A 20,400-nucleotide genomic window follows, 5' to 3' on the forward strand; every position below is an offset into this window, starting at 1 on the left:
ACGCCCACTTGTTGTCTGACTAATTTCTGGCTGTGTGGAGATTGGTTTGTTTTTGGAATGACTGGTTTCTTTTTTCTTTTTAGGACACTAAGAGAAAACCAGCCCTGGTCTTCTCCCAAGAACTCTGACAGACATCTCGCTGCTAGTTACCCAACTGTTGGGCAGATCAGCCCCCGCACAAGGAAATCCATGAGCCTGGATATGGGGCAGCCTTCTCAAGCCAACACTAAAAAGCTGCTAGGTTGGTTGGGTGTGTCCATCTTCTTTTAACCACAAGGATTTGGGCCCGCCATTCACACGATCACGGCCGATGTGCAGATTTGCTTTAGACATTTTTATCAGATACGCCTTTTGTTTTCTGTACAGGTATTCCTCGACTTACGACCACAATTGGGACCGGAATTTCCGTCGTAAGTTGTTGCGGTCGTAAATCGAGTTGGACCCGATTTTATGACAGTTGTTAAGCGAATCACTGCAGACATTCAGTGAATCATGTGATCATTAACGAATCCAGCTTCCTCAAATGGGCTTTTTGTTTTTGTTTTTGCTGGAAATCGGCAAATAAGGTCACAAACCACAATCCCATGACCGCAGGACGTTGCAACCAGTCAGAAATGGCGAGCCAGTTGCCAAGCGCTCAAGTTGCGATCACGTGATTGTGGGGTGGTGCGACAGCCATAAGTTGCAAGTTCAGGTCATGAGATCCCTTTTGCCAAGGCCGTTGGAACATTGAATCGTTGTTAAATGAACGGCAGTAAGTCGAGGACTACCTGTATTAAATAGAGGGGCTGGAACATTGATGGAATCTAGAATCTAGAATACTCCCTGCATTAAGCCTTCAGTTCCGCCGGACTGACACAATGCAGCCTGTGGATGCTGCTGCCGCTTCTGCTGAAAAGGGGAACCCTGCTAAATTTCTTGCCAGCATTCTCTGAACCACAAACTATTATTTGCAACCTCTGTTTATCCAGGATGCAAAGTGGATTCCAATAGAAGGGAATACGCGTAGTTCAGAGTTGAAGTGTGGAATCTTTAGTCCTCTCTGTGCTTGGTGGCTGCTGATGGTGTTACCTAGTTGGGTAATGAAATGTCTGCAACCGTACAGCCTTGCTCGGACAACACCAAGGACTCCACAGAGTGGCTTCTTATGGGAGCATACAGGTTTAACTGGTTTCACTTTCATAGGTACCCGAAAAAGTTTTGACCACTTAGTATCGGACACGAAAGCCCCTAAAAGGCAAGAAATGGAATCCGGGATCACCACACCTCCAAAAATGAGAAGAGTAGCAGAAAATGATTATGAAATGGGTAAGACGTTCAAGCAGAATGGCTTAATCGCTGATTGCTATGTATGTTTAATTAAATGCCTGATACAATTATTTATTTTGGTATGCTAGAATACAGTGAAATCTTCCAATGCAAACAAATCCACAATACAGCAAAGTTTGCCAGGGTTGGAATTAATTTGTGCAGTGAATCTCACACCCCAAATCTTCCCTGCGTAGACCCGCTGAAAAAGATTTGGAGGGTACACTGGAGAATTTCCTTTTCCTGTTTCATAGGAGGGGACCACAGAGTAGAAATTGTTCACTGGCTCCTGCCTAAAATCAGAGACCTTACAGAAGTATAAAATAGATCTCACCAATTGAAATGCTTAAATGAGAATAGAAACATTTGTACGTTCTAAGATATTACCATTGTTTATTTTATTGTTCTGTTACCTTACTTCTGTTTACATATTTCTCCCTTTTTATTGTGGTAAGCTACCTAGAGGAGCACCATGGCAAGAGAGGTGGCAAATAAATGTAACAAATAAATAAAACTGTATGAAAGTCACTTGCAGACAAATGGCCCTTTTGCCAGTCTAGTTAAGGCAATGGCTGTTGGTCTGATCTGCAGAGATGTTCCATGGTTGAGATAAGATTGGAAGTGAATCCTCAGTGGTCTTCCCGGCTCTTTCATTTGAAACCTTATTGTGTCTCACATCTATTGGCGGGAGACCACCGTTGTCCAGATAGGCGGGAGTGAGTCCCTTCTCATGAGATGTGGCCCTCGGGCTCAGTTGGGTCTGTTGCTAACATACCTGGCGCCCAGCTGTGTGGCAACGGCCCTGCCTGAGCTGCTTGACACCCTCTTAGGGTTGACGGTGGAGTTTCCCAGACTTATAGTTCTGGGCGACTTCAACCTGCCTTCCCTGGGAGAGTCGTAAGAGTTAGCTCGGGAGTTCATGGCTTCCATGACGGCCATGGACCTGACCCAAGTAATTCAGGGCCCGACTCATGGGGCGGGTCACACCCTTGACCTGACTTTTCTATCTGGACAATGGTTGGATGATTTGGGAGGGGGCTCGCCATCTGTTGTCCCCCTGTCATGGTCCGATCATTATCTCCTGCGGCTGGTCTTCCATTGTGCCACCCCCCGCTGCCGGGCTGTGGAACCGACCAGATGGTTCCGTCCCAGGTGCCTAATGGACCCAGAACGGTTCCAGATGGCGCTTGGGTCCTTACCTATCTCCCTTACTCACAGCCCGGTCGATGCCTTGGTTGATGCCTGGGAAAGGGCGGCTACCGAGGCACTCGACCGTGTTGTACCCTTGCGACCCCAGACTCGGCACAGATCCCGTTGGGCTCCATGGTTTACTGTGGAGCTCCAGGAGATGAAGCGTCAGAAACGGGGTCTAGAGAGCGGTTGGAGGTCCACCCGGTCTGAATCTGACCGATTGCGACTAAGAGCCTTTACAAGGTCTTACCTCGCTGCGATGAGGACGGCGAAGTCTAATTACTTCGCTGCCCTCATCGCGTCCGCAGATAATCGCCCAGCCGCCCTGTTTAGGGTGACTTGTTCTCTCCTTAATCGGGAGGTGAGGGAGGAACCCTTACAGGGTCGGGCTGAGGAGTTTAGTCATCATCTGGTGGACAAAATCGCTCAGATCCGGACCGGTTTGGACTCTGACTGGGCAGAGTCTGGCATGGAGGAATCAAGCGGTCTTGAGCATGTTATCTGGACTGAGTTCGACCCTGTTTCTCCCGATGACGTAGACAGGATTATGAGGAGACTGAGCTCCACCACTTGTTTACTGGACCCGTGCCCCTCCTGGCTGGTTTATGCGGCTCGGGAGGAGACATGAGGCTGGTTCCAGGCAGTAATAACTGCTTCCTTGAAGGAGGGTATCTTCCCCGCTGCCTTGAAGGAGGCGGTGGTGAGGCCCCTCCTCAAGAAGCCTGCCCTGGACCCGGCTGTTTTAAATAACTATCGTCCAGTCTCCAACGTTCACTTTTTGGCGAAGGTTGTTGAGAGTGTGGTGACGCATCAACTTCCTCTGTTCCTGGAGGAAACTGATTATCTGGACCCGTACCAATCAGGTTTCAGGCCCGGGTACAGCATGGAGACGGCATTGGTCGCACTGGGGAATGATCTCTGGTGGGCTCGGGACAGGGGATGTTCCTCTGTCCTAGTCCTTTTAGATCTCAGCGGCTTTCGATACCATCGACCATGGTATCCTACTGCGGCGTCTCAGTGGGTTGGGAGTGGGAGGCACCGTTTTACGGTGGTTCTCCTATCTCCTGGGCCGCTCGCAGTCGGTGTTGACGGGAGGGCAGAGGTCCGCCCGGAGGTCTCTCGTTTGTGGAGTCCCTCAGGGGTTGGTCCTCTCTCCCCTCCTGTTCAACATCTACATGAAACCGCTGGGCGAGCTCATTTGTGGTTTCGGGGTGGGGTATCACCAGTACGCTGATGATACCCAACTTTTTCTTTCCACCCCGAACCAACCCAGTGATGCACTCGACGTGATGTCCCGTTGCCTGGAAGCGGTCCGGGTTTGGATGGGGAGAAACAGGCTTCGACTCAATCCTGCCAAGACTGAGTGGCTGTGCATATCGGCATCTCGGATAAACCAGGTTGTTCCACCACTAATGATGGAGGGTGAGGTGTTACCCCCCGTCGATAGGGCTCGCAACTTGGGCGTCCTCTTGGATTCACGGCTCAATTTTGAAGATCATATAGGAGCCGTGACCAGGGGGGCTTTTGCCCAGCTTCGTCTGGTGCGCCAGTTGCGGCCCTATCTGGACCAAGATGCCCTACGCACAGTCACCCATGCGCTTGTGACCTCCCGGCTAGACTACTGCAACGCTCTCTACATGGGGCTGCCCTTGAGGACCACTCGGAGGCTTCAGCTGGTGCAGAATGCAGCTGCGCGAGTTGTTATGGGAGTTTCCCGATACTCCCGTGTAACACCTCTTCTCCGTGAGCTGCATTGGCTTCCGGTTGCCCTCCGGGTGAGATTCAAGGTGCTGGTAATGACCTATAAAGCTCTAAATGGCTTGGGTCCGGATTATCTAAGGGAACATCTGCTGCCGGCATCAACTTCCCATCGTCCTGTGCGCTCCCACAGGGAGGGCCTTCTTAGGGTACCGCCAGTTAAGGAATGCCGGCGGGTTATTCCCAGGGGAAGGGCGTTCTCTGTGGGCACGCCGGCCCTTTGGAACCAGCTTCCCACGGAGCTTAGGACCGCCCCCGACCTCCGCTCATTTCGTAGGGACTTGAAAACTTGGTTTTTTGAGCTGTCTGGCCCAGACTGAGGGGTTTTAATTATTTAATTAATGGGGTTTTAGTTAAGTTCAGGGATTAATTTAATCTTAGTTTTAATCGTTTTTAATTGTATGTGATGTATTTTAACTTTTAATTTTCCCTGTAAACCACCCTGAGTCCTACGGGAATAGGGCGGTATATAAATTTAAATAAAATAAATAAATAAATAAATAAATATTGAAGGAGCCTTACCTAAAACATAAGGGCTGTTGTCTATTCTTGCTATCCCTGGTTATAACCCGTGGGTTCCTTCCTGCAGAAACACAAAGGATATCACCCCAACAGCATCCCCATCTCCGTAAAGTATCCGTGTCCGAGTCTAACGTCCTCCTAGATGAGGAAGTCCTCACTGATCCCAAAATCCAAGCTTTGCTGCTGACCGTCCTTGTAAGTATATAATCCAAATCACTTGAAGATCCCTCCTGATGATAATGCTCGAAGAGTCACAACTGCAGTGATAGCATCTCCCTGTCACACAGAAGAGGGGATTGATTTATTCTCCAAAGCACCAGAGGGCTGGACAAGAAATAATGGGTGGAAGCTTGTCAAAGAGAGAAGTGAAGGAGAAATTTCCTGACGGTGAAAACAATGAATCAGTGGAATAGTTTGCCTCCTGGAGTGGTGGGTGCTCCATCACTGGAGGTTTTCACAAATAGACTGGACAACTGTTTGGGATGGTATAAGGTCTTTGAGTCCCCTTCCAGCTCCATGATTCTGTCTTCCTTTGTCTTTACTGCCCCTTTTGACTGTGTGCTGTCTGCAACTGTAGTTGATTTAATCTTACTAGCTGATTAGAAATTGCAAGCTGATGTTTCTCGTTCCTCCTCTTCCCTCTCCCACTTTTCTCTTTGGACAGGCAACATTGGTAAAGTACACAGCAGATGAGTTTGACCAGCGAATCCTGTATGAGTATTTAGCAGAAGCCAGTGTGGTTTTCCCAAAGGTCTTTCCTGTTGTGTGAGTGTTGAATTTTTCAAAGAAAGCAATTTTCTGCCAAAAGATAATCCACAAGGTGGTGTTTTTGAACATCTCTCTGTGTACTTTGGCTCTGGAAGAGTTCACTTGAAATTGAGCAGGCAGAGAGAAAGAATGTGACGAACATATATAATTGATAAAAAGGTAAAGGTTCCCCCGCACATGCGTGCTAGTCATTTCCAACTCTAGGGGCCGGTGCTCATCTCCGTTTCAAAGCCGAAGAGCCAGCGCTTGTCCGAGGACATCTCTGTGGTCATGTGGCCAGCATGACTAGACGCCAAAGGCGCACGGAATGCTGTTACCTTCCCACCGTAGTGGTCCCTATTTTTCTACTTGCATTTGTACGTGCTTTCGAACTGCTAGGTTGGCAGAAGCTGGGACGAGTAACAGGCGCTCACTGTGCTACGCGGCACTCGGGATTCGACCCGCCAAACCTCCAACCTTCTGATTGACAAGCTCAGCATCCTAACCCACTGAGCCACTATGTTCCTCTATATAATTGATAGGACATAAATATTAAAGAAGTCTCTGCTCACATTTTGGGTTGTGTGATGTCTGAAGCAGCCGTTAGAACAGTGTTTCTCAACTTCAGAGATTTTAAGCCATGTGTGGACTTCAGCTCCCAGAATTCCCCAACCCAACATCTGGGATTGTCCAAAAGCCCACTCAAATTTGTCATGCACTCACCAAGAACATTATAGATGACCTGTTGGGATTATAGATTAAAAAAATAGAGTTGAACATGATTATGGTGGGTTTATTTACCTATACCTGCACCCTAGAATTCTGGTGATTGTACAGAAGATTGGTAGTTTGGCGGGTCGAATCCCGAGTGCCAAATAGCAGAGTGAGCGCCTGTTACTCGTCCCAGCTTCTGCCAACCTAGCAGTTCAAAAGCACGTAAAAATGCAAGTAGAAAAATAGGGACCACTACGGTGGGAAGGTAACAGCGCTCTGTGCCCCTTTGGCGTCTAGTCATGCCGGCCACATGACCATGGAGACGTCCTCGGAGAAGCGCTGGCTCTTCGGCTTTGAAACGGAGATGAGCACCAGCCCCTAGAGTTGGAAACGACTAGCACGCATGTGTGGGGGAACCTTTACCTTTACCTTTAAAAGATATGATGGAATTGTCTAACCAGCATTGGAAATTCCCTGGCAAGAATAATTGATTTTCACAACCATTTCTATGTCAATACTCATTTCTATGTCTCAAAGGTGCTTTTTGAAGAGGCCACTGGACTTTCATGTTTTTGTTTGAAGACGTTTCGCTTCTCATCCAAGAAGCTTCTTCAGCTCTGACTGGATGGTGGGGAATGGAAGGATTTATACTCCTTGCAAACAGCTTGTCATTTGCATTCTTTTAGAGGGTCGTTGAGGCCACTTGGAGGTATATCTGTATTGTCAGGTCACCTGAGTGGTGCAAATGGGTGTGGAGCCTTCTTGGAACTGCTGAAAGGACTGGGTTGTAGACTAAAGATAGATGGTGTTGTATCCTTCCCTCTCTATTGAGACAGAGCTGTTCAATTTTGATTGATACTCATTTCTATATTGTAATAAAACCTTGATGGATAAACACCCTTGATTATTTGCTACAGTAAAAACTTGAAGGAGATAACCTGATCAAATATTGTATATATTTTGTTGTCTAGGCACAATTTATTGGACTTCAAGATAAATACTCTCTTATCGCAATGTCAGGATCCAAATTTATTGAATCCCATTCATGGGATTGTTCAGAGTGTGGTTTACCACGAAGAATCTCCACCACAGTACCAGACGTCTTATCTGCAGAGTATGTATCTTACAGCTCCTTCATGAATTGTGTAGGGGGGGGAGGTCTGCTTAGATACAGATTATATAAAACTATTTTAGGTATTCCCCATATATTTATTCTTTATAGCAAGGATCTTCAAACTTGGTAACTTTAAGACTTGTGGACTTCAACTCCCAGAATTCCTCAGCCAGCTGCCTGAGGAATTCTGGGAGTTGAAGTCCACAAGTCTTAAAGTTGCCAAGTTTGAAGACCTCCTGCTTTATAGCATGTAAGCCAGTGTTTTTCAACCTTGGCCACTTTCAAATGTGTGGACATCAACTCCCAGAATTCTCTAGCTAGCACAGCTGGCTGGGGAATTCTGGGACTTGAAGTCCACACATCTTGAAGTGGCCAAAGTTGAAGACTTGGTTGTTTGAACAGGCCAGCCTGGACTAAGGGTTTGAGTTTATTTTAACTATTTATTGTTAGGGCTAATTAATTTTAATTTTCTTTTTAACTTTTGTATGTTGCATTTTATTGCCCTGTACACCACCCTGAGTCCTTTGGGAGAAGGGCGGTATAGAAATTTAATAAATAAATAAATATTGTTGTGACTTAGAGGCCTAGAGTCACCCAAAACAGTGAGTTGGTGGTATATAAATTTAACCAATAAAATTTAAAAATGTAGGCCTTGCCTCTTTCATAGATACCTTAGGCCAGGGGTAGGCAACCTCGGCTCTTTTATGACTGAGCATAGCTGACTCAGGAATTCTGGGAGTTGAAGTCCATGAGTCATAAAAGAGCCGAGGTTGCCTACCCCTGCCTTAGGCTATCTTGCAAAAGAAAACTGACTTGCAGTACAAAAAGCTGTTTGAAGGATGGACCAACAGCACTTTTAAACATTTTTTCTCTCCCTTCTGCCTTTTGAGAGGGGGAAGGACATTTGATACAGTAGTGGAACGCCTGATCCTGGGAGCTTGTGGGCTCCCTTTAGTCACGTCTTGAAAAGGATTTCTGTTCCTGCACTAAGAACTGGAACCCATGGTCTGTATGACCCATTTCAGTTCTGTGTGCCTTTGCTTAAATGAATACTCTCCTGACTTTTTTGGCAGAAAGACACATAATTTCATTTGCAAAGGGACTGCCTTGTCTTAAAAGTAATGGCCAAGGAGTACTAATTCTATTTTTTACATTTAAAAATAATGTCCTTTGGGTATTTACACACTCATAGTGACTGTCCTTCATGCAGATTTCTTATAAGAAATGTTGGGAAAAACTGCGAAAATGTAACAGGGTTTCTCTCTCTCTCTCTCTCTCTCTCTCACTCTCTCTCTCTCTCTCTCTCTCTCTCTCTCTCTCTCTCTCACACACACACACACATACACACACACACACACACACACACACACACAGAGCGAGAGAGCCTCAATTCGCTTCACTTTCTTTTAAGTTGTTCCTTCCCTCCCATTTTAATGCACGACTGAACTGCAAGATAATAAACGCAGGGCTAATCTAATGTAGGGTTTATGCCTTAACAACTGCATTTTACTATTTTTATGGAACCTGCCTTAGGCATCAGACCACTGTATTGTCTTTTATTGCATATGTATTGGAAATGTTTGAGGTTAAGACATTGTTAGAGTAACAGTTACGATTTTGATGATAAATGGATAGAGAACTGAACCATTCAAGAACGTTAGCAGTCGTGACATTTCAGTGATTGAAAAGCTTTTGTTACATTTTGCACATTTTACAGCCTGGTTTAGAAGTGGGAATTGAATCTCCCTTGATTGCAGTATACTGAATTATCTGTATCTGTTGACTAACCTCCAAGTACAGGATGGAGTTCTGGGACCTGAGGTGATAGGCCAATTGTGCTTACGGCCCTAAGGGTGAGTCCCCTGATGGGCTCATGGGGTGACGCTGGCATCAGAGTGATTAATCAGAATGTGTAGACCAAAGAATAAGAAGGAATGATTGCAGATTAGATGGCCATTAGCTTTCTCTAATTAAAACTACTCTCTCTTTTATTGTTGCTGCTGCTGCTGCTGATTTGCAGGTTTTGGGTTTAACGGCTTGTGGAGGTTTGCAGGACCATTTTCTAAGGTGAGTGATTCGGGCTTCTTTCAGACTGAATGCCGCGTGGTGGTCTTGGTAAAATCAAGAGTGGATAGGAAAATGTGAGTCACAATGGAGGGTTAAATAAGAAAATTATCAGTCGTCCCTGGAAACAGCTGAAGTGCAGTTCGGGGGGGGGGGGCTGAGGGCAAACAAGCTGTTCTGATCTTGGAATGGATGTTTCTGCTTTGAATGTTTTCAGTCTTGAAATATTTTACAGTCGTGGGTATCGTGTGATGTCATGTTTATATTTTGTGAATTTTGATCATACGCCCGTGGGGACGCTGCAATGGTTGTAAGTGCAAGGACTGGTCCTAAGACACTTTTATCACTGCTGCTGTAACTTCAAACAGTCACTAAATTAATGTTGGTAAGTCAAAAATGATCTGTAGGGCAGAAGGTTGGACTTAGATCAGGGGGGTCTTCAGACTTGGCCCTTTTATGACTTGTGGACTTCAACTCCCAGAATTCCTCAGCCGGCATGCCCGGCTGAGGAATTCTGGGAGTTGAAGTTCACAAGTCATAAAAGGGCCACGTTTGAAGACCCCTGACTTAGATGATCCTTGTGGTCCCTTCCAACTTGACAATTCTAGGATTCTATGGAGCTACATGTCATAAACTGGGAGCTTCTGTACTTCCAACTCTCTAAAGTCAGTCCCAGAACGATGCTGATAAGAACGGCTATGCCCTTCCTTCCCGAATAATCCCAGTGTAATAAATGCTTGTAGACTAAGAATCTCCAAATACTGTAGGTCAAGAAACTAAGCCAAGATGGGTGTCTCAAGCACTGCTAGCCAGTCTATTCTGCATCTCGGTCCAGTCCATTTTGCCATGCTTTGCCTTGTTAGTTGCTAGTTCTTATTCACCCTCCATAATGGCAGGCCTTTATTTCCTTTTCTTGACCCTTTGTTACACCAGATGACAAAAGTCTAGTCACAGCTGAAACCCAAGTACCCCTTTCTCTAGAGCAGGGGTAGGCAACCTCGGCTCTTTTATGACTCATGGACTTCAACTCCCAGAATTCCTGAGTCAGGAATTCTGGGAGTTGAAGTCCATGAGTCATAAAAGAGCCGAGGTTGCCTACCCCTGCTCTAGAGGACTCTCCTTAGCAGCCATCTAGAATTACTAAGCACTAAAGGAAATCTGAATTGAGAACCACCAACTGAGCAATTTGGCATTAGCTTAACGTGCTACATTATAAATTTTTTTGCTACCAAGGTGACATTGGATGGACACATCCTCAAATTAACTTTGAATTGGTAGAAATGAAGAAAAGGGTTGTGTTAGGTAATTATATTCCTGTTTTAAAAATACTATATTTAACTGAGAGATTCTGCCCAATGGATTTGAAGTCCAATTATATATTCCATTATGCATGAAGCTTTGGTAGCCTAAAAAATGGCATAGGTGGCCTAAAGTACTATCAGAAATCTGTAAAAAGTAATTGAATGTTGTCCCAAAGGTGCTTTTTCAGGAGGCAACTGGACTTTCTTGTTTTTCTTTCAACACGTTTCGCTTCTCATCCAAGAAGCTTCTTCAGCTTAAGAGCTGATGGTCAGCCAGAAACTGCATGCTCTGAATCAAGCTCTCTCTAAAAAAAGTCAACTGGATTGTATATGGTTTATATTCTTAATAATATTTGACTTTTCCACAAAATGGGGGGAGGGAAACCAACATTCAATTACCAAGTGCATAGCTAAATGTCTGTGGAGATTCTCAATCATTCAGGTCATGGATGTCCCAAAGGTGCTTTTTCAAGAGGCAACTGGATTTTCTTGTTTTTCTTTGGAGACCTTTTGCTTCAAGAAGCTTCTTCAGCTCAGTGCTGGATGAGAGCTTGATTCAGAGCACGTAGTTTCTGACTGACCATTTGCTCTTCTACACAGAGGAAATGTGGATTTATATCTGGAGACCTTTGACATTGGCAGGGGGTAAAAGGAGTCGTCCCAGTTGGAGAAGACCTTTTGGGGAGTGTGGGATCCATTGCTTAAGATCAGGGGGAAATGATTCTAATAAAAGAAAATATTTGTAGCTCAGCGTTGAACTTATGGGGTCCCTTGGTGGTCTCTGAACTTGGTTGTTTTCATTGCCCAACTAGGTAACATCATCAGTTCTAGAAGGAAGCGGGATTTGTTCTCTGTTTATATTCTAGCGGCTTGCCCTGTTAGTTGGTGGGAGTTTTCTTGATAGTTCTTGAGCCAATAGCCTAACCAAGGAGCCACCAAGACAATTCCCATCAATACCAACAGGGTAAGCTACTTGTACATAAACAGAGAGCAAAACTCACTCTCTTCTAGCGCTGATTATGTTACCTAGTAAGGTAATGAAACGTCTGCAAGAAAACAACCAAGCTCAGAGACACACACACACACACAGAGATTAGAAAAAGGAAATTCATTCTTTTTTTCATTTTTTTTCTAGCAAAGTCAAATACCCGACTACGCTGAGTTGATTGTGAAGTTCCTTGACGCCTTGATCGATACCTACTTGCCTGGAATGGATGAGGAGATCAGTGAAGAATCCCTTCTAACCCCAACATCTCCTTACCCTCCTGCAGTGCAGAGTCAGCTCAGCATCACTGCAAACCTGAACCTTTCCAATTCCATGACCTCCCTTGCAACTTCCCAGCATTCCCCAGGTCAGTTTGCCATCCATTTCTCAACCTGAGGTCATCCCATTCCCATTCTGGTTTGGGCCATCTTCCTTGGGTGGACGTTGGACCCTTTCTCTCACTCACCCATTTGCACCAGAAGTCCTCACCTTCGGTAGGTTTGGCAGGCCTACTACGTATTCAAGGAGACCCATGAGCTTAGATTGAAGGATCAACTAATATATTTCGTTACCAGGGAATGCATAGCCACAACATCAGAATTCATAGTGTTCCCGCGGTATTCTTCATCTTTCCCTCACTAGTATTTTTAAAGGCTGTGTGATAATTGGAGGAAGGAACAGCTGGCTGCATAGGTACAGAGTCACAGATTATTTTTAACCTTCACAATAGAACATTCTCGCCTAAAACAAATTGGGGCTTGTGCCTAACTCACGCCCGTGACCATCCAAAAGAAGCCTTTGCAGTGCAATTACCCAGTTCGGTGAGGCAACTGTGAGGGTCCTTGGTGCTCTCTTGAGTTGGTTGTTTTCTTGCAGACGTTTCATTACCCAACCAGGTAACATCCTCAGTGCTAGAAGGGAGTGGGGTTTCCTCTCTTATTTATACAGGGCTTGCCCTGTCAGTATTGTTAGGGGTGTTTTCTTCTTGGTAGTTCCTTAATTAGGCTGTAGCAGCCAAATTAAGATAGAGTGGTCACCTTCCAGGTTCCTTCACTCCCTCAAATATTGCCCTCTAGTGGTACCTAGGAAACATAGCTTTTCCGTACCTGTGCGGTGAAACATCTTTTTCCCGGGATCCAACAAGCTTGCAACCGTTTGGCTTTCTAGAAAGCCGCTAAGAGCTGGCTTTTCTCCCAGGTAGTGGAATAGCGAGGGGTTATATAGTTCGATACATGTTGATTTGCCACTAGGCTTTTCTTGTTTGTTTGATATATTATTTTATTATTGCTTATTTTTATTATTGCCGTTCCCTACCCTGCCGACTTGTTAGTCATGTTATGTGAACACAGCCTATACAGAAATAGTTTAAGCCCCTTCCTGTTGGTACTTTAGATTGTAATGTGGGAAGTGGCTGCATGATTTCTCTCCCGTTCCATGTAAAATACAGTTGTCCATTACCTGAAAGCATCCATGGAATACTGTAAAGAAAAAGGTAGAAATTGGTTTTCAACCCTCTCTGACTTATCTTCTGTTTCTATGTGTTAACTCCTATGCCATTCCTCTTGGTGGGCGAGTGCAATAGGTTTTGCCACGAGAAACAAAAATTGAGAAAGCAGGAATTTGCCAGATCTTTGATCCCCAAAGTGAATGTCTAAAGCAATCGTAGCCAGTCAGAAGGCAGGTTCAGAGCTGCAGCTGAGAGGAACAGGACCAAGTATCTGTTCTAAACTTCCTAACGTTACGTCAGAAGCAGAGGGAGAACTTTTAGTCAAAGACACAGGGCGACTCTCTTGATTTGCCCAAATGGGGTTGCTTCAAGCATAGAAGGAGATACAATACTTTTGGGAGTTCTGGAAGTTTTTGGAGAACGTATAATAATGTCTACCTCATCTAGTTGAGGTTTCTTTGGGAGTTAAGGGACGTGGTGGCTCAGTGGGTTAGGACGCTGAGCTTGTCGATCAGAAGGTCGGCAGTTTGGCGGGTCGAATCCCGAGTGCCGCATAACAGAGTGAGCGCGCCTGTTACTCGTCCCAGCTTCTGCCAACCTAGCAGTTCGAAAGCACGTAAAAACGCAAGTAGAAAAATAGGGACCACTACGGTGGGAAGGTAACAGCGCTCTGTGCCCCTTTGGCGTCTAGTCATGCCGGCCACATGACCACGGAGACGTCCTCGGAGAAGCGCTGGCTCTTCGGCTTTGAAACGGAGATGAGCACCAGCCCCTAGAGTTGGAAATGACTAGCACGCATGTGCCCGGGTACCTTTACCTTTACCTTTGGGAGTTCCAATAACACATTCTACTTTATACTAGAACAGGGGTAGGCAACCTTGGCTCTTTTATGACTCGTGGACTAACTCCCAGAATTCCCGAGCCAGCCATGCTGGCTCCACGAGTCCACGAGTCATAAAAGAGCCAAGGTTGCCTACCCCTGTACTAGAACAGGGTTTCTTAACCTTGGAAACTTTAAGATGCGTGAACTTCAATTCCCAGAATTCCCTAGCCACCATGCTAACTGGGGAATTCTAGGTCCTTGAAGTCCGCACATCTTAAAAGTTGTCGAAGTTGAGAAACAGTGGGCTAGAGACATCCAAAAAGGAACTGATTTTAACTGTCTCCTTTTGACATAGGATAGCTGTGTCAAGGGAGCGGTTTTGTTTGCTTCTTCTTTCAGCATTGAAACAGGCCCTGGGACCAGAGTCAGGCCTTCTCCCATGTTCTCCTCTTGAAAAGTGCACCATTCAAACAAAAACTTGTTGAGGGTTTTCCCGTATATCTTGATTTGTGTAGAAGCAAGAAGGATTGCTGGAGTTGGGCAGGGGAAGGTCACTGGGAGGGATAGAGAGATGTATACATTATCCCTGTCCAGTAAATGTTTTGTGTCTTTCCCCCAAACCCGACCGGTTGATCGCTCACCTAATCTCTCTCATCTTGTGTCTGTGAAGCCTCTCTGCCTTGCTCTAAATCAGCCGTTTTCATCCAACCTTCCTCGCCCAGGTACACATTCTCTCTCTTTCTTCCCCCACCCCCCACCCTAACCCCTCCATCATTTCCATTCTATTTGCATGAGCTTTTGCTTGTCACAGATCAGAGGGTGTCAGTATATTCTCCTTAGTACCCAAGGGCTGGGGGGTGGGGACAAGAAGCAAGGGGCAGACGCTCATCAGAGGGAGATTCAACCTGGAAATAAGGAAGAGTTTCCTGTCAGGGAGAACAATTAATCAGCGAAACAGCTTACCTGCTGGAGTTGTGGGTGCTCCATTGCTTTCAAGAAAAACATTGGACAAACCTTTGTGCGGGATGGTGTAAGGACTCCTGCCTTGGGCAAGGCATTGGACTAGAACAGGGGTAGGCAACCTCGGCTCTTTTATGACTCATGGACTGACTCAGCTGACTCAGGAATTCTGGGAGTTGAAGTCCATGAGTCATAAAAGAGCCAAGGTTGCCTACCCCTGGACTAGAAGATCTCCAAGGTCCCTTCTGGCGCTTTGATTCTATGATTTCTTTGGCAAAGGGAATGCATCATGCTTCTGCTCCCATGTGGGAGAGACAGGACATGTTCAGGAACAGCCGGATGACCTGGGCCTTAAGTGGATGTCCAGCTCCAGGGAAGGTCTAGTTTTGTTCCCTTCCAAAGCCTCGGGGCCATTTCCCATAACTCCTTCAAAAGTTACCAATTACGATGGAATGTGATAGGTTAGATTCCCAGAAGGGAGGGGAGTGCACACCAGAGGTGTAACAGGCAGCTCAGTCCAAATACGTTGTGTGAGAGGGGGGTGAAGGCAGCCTCTCTCTAATAATATATGGCAGATAATACAGTGCTTCAGGTTGGCAAGATTGATGTAAGGCCCCAAAACCAAAAAAAGTCATGTGGTCAGTTCTTTATTACTCCACACCTATACAGTAGATAGAAGCTTGCCAAACACTTGCCAGCACTCTACTGTCTACCATATATACTCTGGGAACTACTATGGAGGAACTGCCTTCACCCTCTTTCTCTCACACAACACATCTGCACTGACCTGCCTCTTATTCCTGTGGAATGCATCGCATCAATAAAAACCAAGCCAAATGTGGTAGAACAAATGAATTATACACAGGGAGAGAACCCAAATTTAGGTGATTTTAATGCTACTTAGGTTTACATCGGTTTAGTTTTCTGGCTTGGCCTGCCCACTTTTGGGGGTGTTTCCCTGGAGTTGCCACGTGCAACCTACACACACACACACACACCAAAAAAGGTTGGTTGCCTCCAAGATATAAATTCAGAGGTCATTCTGGACTGGTGTCTTGGATTTTAGCAAATAATGTCATTGTTATAGGCAGGGTCTTAGAGGGAAAAATGAAATCCAGTCCCATTGAGACCTTAGGATGATGTCTGAAAAAGAGAAGGGTCTCAGTTGAATGCTGTGGACTGTTTCCCAGAAGGGCCCAAGCTGTTTCTGGCTGTTGTTCTGCAGGTGCTGGTATTTGGAGGCAGAACAATAGCAGTAGCAGTTAGACTTACAGTGTATACCACACCACAGCCCTTTACAGCCCTCTCTAAGTGGTTTACAGTGTCAGCATATTGCCCCCAACGATATGCTCATTTTACCAACCTCAGAAGGCTGGAAGGCCTCGAGTGGGTCAGGATCAAACTCCAGGCTGTGGGCAGAGTTTGCCTGCAATGCTGCACTTTAGCCACTGGGCCACCAGGGCTCTTGAATAGAAGTTCTCTTTGGCTCTAACAGATGTTATCCTTCACTGTTTTTCTTGCCTCTCTGCTAGCATTGCTCTCCCTGTTCTGTGGTCTTTCTCTCTAAAATCTTGATGTTTAAGAGGAGTGAAGTTGGTTGATCTCTCTCGTAACGGATACCCAAATCCAAATCATTACTGGATCTAAGACATTCCAGGGATCTTGGAGTGCAATTTCCATAGTTCTTAGTAAGCATGGCCCTGGGGATGATGAGAGATGTAATTCAGCACACAGTTAGCTACCAGATGACCTCCACATGCCACACATATGTCTTGCCTACTTGTAACTGCTCAAATCATTGCAGTCTCTCCGGAGAACAGTGATGGAGAGGCAGCTGTTCACTCAGGGACATGTCTGTTCTGAGAGGTTTTCACAGAGCCTCAGTTTAATAAGAATAGTTTTGTTTCTTAACCCCAATATTTGTCCCCCATTTCTTTGAGATTTTCAGATTATCATGAGTAAGAACCTTGCCTCTGGGCAGATTTTTTTACAGTACATGCAGAAAAGTGGTAACTAACACAATTGCTGCTAAGAATATAGTGGGTGTGTACTCCTTTTCCTGCTGCAGAGCACACTAATCAGAGTGATGCCTACAGAAGCTGGCCAAATTGTTATAAGAACTGTTCATCCTTGCACAATCTGCAAGGACTGTGCCGGGCTACATCTTGACAACTCAGTCTCCTCTGTATTCCCCTATTTCTGTCAACAGTTTGACACCCCTGTTATAGAGTCAACAGTCAATCCTGCTTTCATTTCTAGGAAAGACTGGTCCTGCTCTGTTAATTCTATTAAGAGTCCTTCAAAGTTACTACAGCACTGAAAGGGGTGAATTATGACCATTTTTCACACAACAGCATCCCCAAGGTCACGTAATCAAAATCTGGACACTTGGCAACTGGCTCAGATTTATGAAGGTTGCAATGTGATCATGTGATCACCTTTTGCAACCTTCTGACAAGCAGAGTCAATGGGGAAGCCAGATTCATTTAATAACCGTGGCAAGAAAGGTCGTAAAATGAGGCAAAACTCATTTAACAACTGTCTCGCATAGCAACAGAAACTTTAGACTCAATTGTGGTCATAAATCAAGGATTACCTATATTAGCCCTGGAGATTGGAGATAGTTCCATCTGGCTGTGAAATTCGGGTTAGAGATAAATGCTTAATGCTGTCCCCCAGGAGATTCTGAGTTATACTTGGGACATTCTCTTCTCTGCCCCAGGTCCTCTTAAATAGGCTATGTTTGGATGATCCCCAGTTTTAAAGTGATGGGAGAAAGGAGGAAATAATTCTGTTTTTTCCTTATCTGCATATATGTTTTGTCTTAATCCCTTAGTTGACTTTTAAAAAAATTCTGCTCCCAAAAGCTGTCAGTACTTTATTCTTCCTTCTTTAGAGAATACTTAAGTCCTTTGAGCTGTTTCTCTTCTCTATAATTTCCTCCCCGGGAATGCTATCTTACATCTTCTTGGAGTGTTTGTACTTCGGTTTCCACCATCCTCCTTTTTCTCTTTTTGTGATCTATTTCTCTCTTTCCTTCCAAGCCTTTTCTTACCCCTTCCCATTAATTTGATTTAAAACAGGGGGTGTCCACTTTAAGACTTACGGACTTCAGCTCGGCTGGGGAATTCTGTGAGTAGAAGTCTACAAGTTTGAAGGTGGGACGCCCCTGATTTAAAATCTCAAAAATACTCTGTCTTCAGAAAAAGATGCAAGTTAAATATCCTTTGGGTAAAATTCAGTTCACACCCTTAATTTATGCTGAAAAAAGTGGGGGTCAGAGAAGTGGTTGTTAGCAGGAGCCACAGGCAAAGTGTTTCAGTCCAGAAGTGGAGGGGTCATAATCTCTTGTTGAATCACAAAATGGGCTGGAACTAGATTATCCCTCTTTTTTAAAACTTTTGAAATACTTTTTGGTGGAAAGGTTTTGAGTCGGTATTTCAATCCTTAGCCCTCACTCCACAGTTCTTCAGGCCTGCATTTTGTATTCTGCGACTTCCCTTGTCACAAGTATTGACGTGACAGATCTATGGAGATGCTCAATCATCCAAGTCATGGTGGTCCCAAAGGTGCTTTTCCAAAAGGCAACTGGACTTTGTTTTTTTGCTTGAAAATGTTTCTGAGGTTTTTACAGGGCACCCATTTCACCTTTAAATTCCTCCCTAAATTGGATTCATATCCCCCTGTTTAGGGGAGAAGAGCTTTGGAAAGGATTTAATGATGGCAATAGGTACAAACCTGTCCAAAACCCTGGTCTTTTAAGTCATTGAAAAATAGGGTGCTTCTCTCCATATTAGGGGATAAGGAGGACTTTAAGCTCAAGAAGCACCCATATTGCCTCTTAAGTGCTCCTCTCCCAGTGCCTGATCTTGCAAGGCACAAGGATTATTCGTCCACGTATAACTAAATTTAAAAGTTATGCAATCCATTTCCTTGGAACTGGGTGGTACCAGGAGGCTAAGCTACCTAGGTTTGGTAGCCAGCAAGATGCTGAGGTTGGACCCCAAGAATGTGGGGAGTGCTTATATGTCTGCTGCCTTCCAACTCAATTCAGCTCCCATATGCAATTCTAGCTTCTTCCTTCCTTCCTTCCTTCCTTCCTTCCTTCCTTCCTTCCTTCCTTCCTTCCTTCCTTCCCTCCCTCCCTCCCTCCCTCCCTCCCTCCCTCCCTCCCTCCCTTGAAATACCCTTGATGCAGCCAGTTACCTTATTTTAACATTTGTATAATCCTGTGACCTCCAAAGGATTTACACTTAATTTGTCCACCGGTGGTTCTTTCTTTCTTGATGCGTTTATTTTTTTCAAGGCATCGACAAAGAGAACGTGGAACTTTCTCCAACGGCCGCTCACTCCAACAGCGGAAGGACTCGCCATGGCTCAGCTAGCCAAGTGCAGAAGCAACGGAGCACCGGCAGTTTCAAGCGCCACAACATTAAGAAGATGGTGTGAAGCTCGCTCTTTCTTTCTTTCTTTCTTTCTTTCTTTCTTTCTTTCTTTCTTTCTTTCTTTCTTTCTTTCTTTCTTTCTTTCCTTCCTTCCTTCCTTCCTTCCTTCCTTCCTTCCTTCCTTCCTTTCTCTTTCTTTCTTTCTTTCTTTCTTTCTTTCTTTCTTTCTTTCTTTCTTTCTTTCTTTCTTTCTTTCTTTCTTTCTTTCTTTCTTTCTTTCTTTTTTTAAAAAAAACCAACCCTGATTTATGCCCCCTGGCCCCACTTCTCCGAAACAATCACGCCGCACATAAATTTGTTCCTCCCACCTCCTCGCCCCTGCCCGACACAGTGCCAGGCAATTAACTTTTGAAACAGTTCTTGTACATTTATTTTGGATTTTCACTTCGATTTCATACAGCTGCCTTTTTTTTTTAAGACTTGCTCCTCCTCTGATCATTTTCAAAACAGTGATTTCAAAGCTGATGAGCGGAACTATATGAGGAACTGGGGGGAAAAAAAAGAATTATAGGCAAAAGTGATGGTAATTGTATCTGAATCCTCACAGAAATTATGGGCATCTTACTTTGGATAGCTTCACTTTTTATTTTATTTTTTTGTAATTTGAGGGCTTATTTTGATGTTTTTTTTTGCGTTGTTTGTTTTTTACAGCTTATTTTGTGTCTTACTTTTTTTTAAAAGTGTTAATATTCAGTCTTGTTTGCACACTAATGAGATTGGGCGGGGGGGGCAATAAACTTGCATAGCGTAGCGTCCTCTTTAGCTGTGGACTTCCTTTTGCTGATCTTCTGAGCCCAGTCCTGAATGTTGCAAGCTTAACTAGAGGAGAACCCCTTTATTTAATTGTCTAGACCAGTGTTTCCTGATCTTGGCAATCTTCAGGCGTGTGGACTTCAACACCCAGAATTCTCCTCAATGGCCATGCTAGATGTAGAATTCTGGGACTTGAAGTCCACTCACTCAGAAATTCCCATAGTTGAGAAATGCTTACCTAGATATTTGAGGAGATGGTGTGTCCCAT

At 44.9% G+C, this 20,400-nt stretch overlaps 1 protein-coding gene across 1 annotated transcript in view; it reads left to right on the forward strand.

Moving 5' to 3' along the window:
- Nucleotides 1-20,134, forward strand: part of NF1 (neurofibromin 1) — a 239,910-nt gene extending 219,776 nt beyond the window's left edge. Inside the window, exons 51-58 of the mRNA XM_081346631.1 lie at nt 84-241; nt 1,186-1,308; nt 4,847-4,974; nt 5,444-5,544; nt 7,212-7,354; nt 9,375-9,421; nt 11,855-12,071; nt 19,241-20,134. Of these exons, the coding sequence (XP_081202757.1) occupies nt 84-241; nt 1,186-1,308; nt 4,847-4,974; nt 5,444-5,544; nt 7,212-7,354; nt 9,375-9,421; nt 11,855-12,071; nt 19,241-19,383 (1,060 nt within the window). The 3' untranslated portion in view covers nt 19,384-20,134. The remainder of the gene's footprint in view (nt 1-83; nt 242-1,185; nt 1,309-4,846; nt 4,975-5,443; nt 5,545-7,211; nt 7,355-9,374; nt 9,422-11,854; nt 12,072-19,240) is intronic.
- Nucleotides 20,135-20,400: the final 266 nt, after the last annotated feature.

Source organism: Vipera berus (genome assembly GCF_964194415.1).
Source record: "Vipera berus genome assembly, chromosome: 1".
In the NCBI taxonomy this organism is placed as follows: domain Eukaryota; kingdom Metazoa; phylum Chordata; class Lepidosauria; order Squamata; family Viperidae; genus Vipera; species Vipera berus.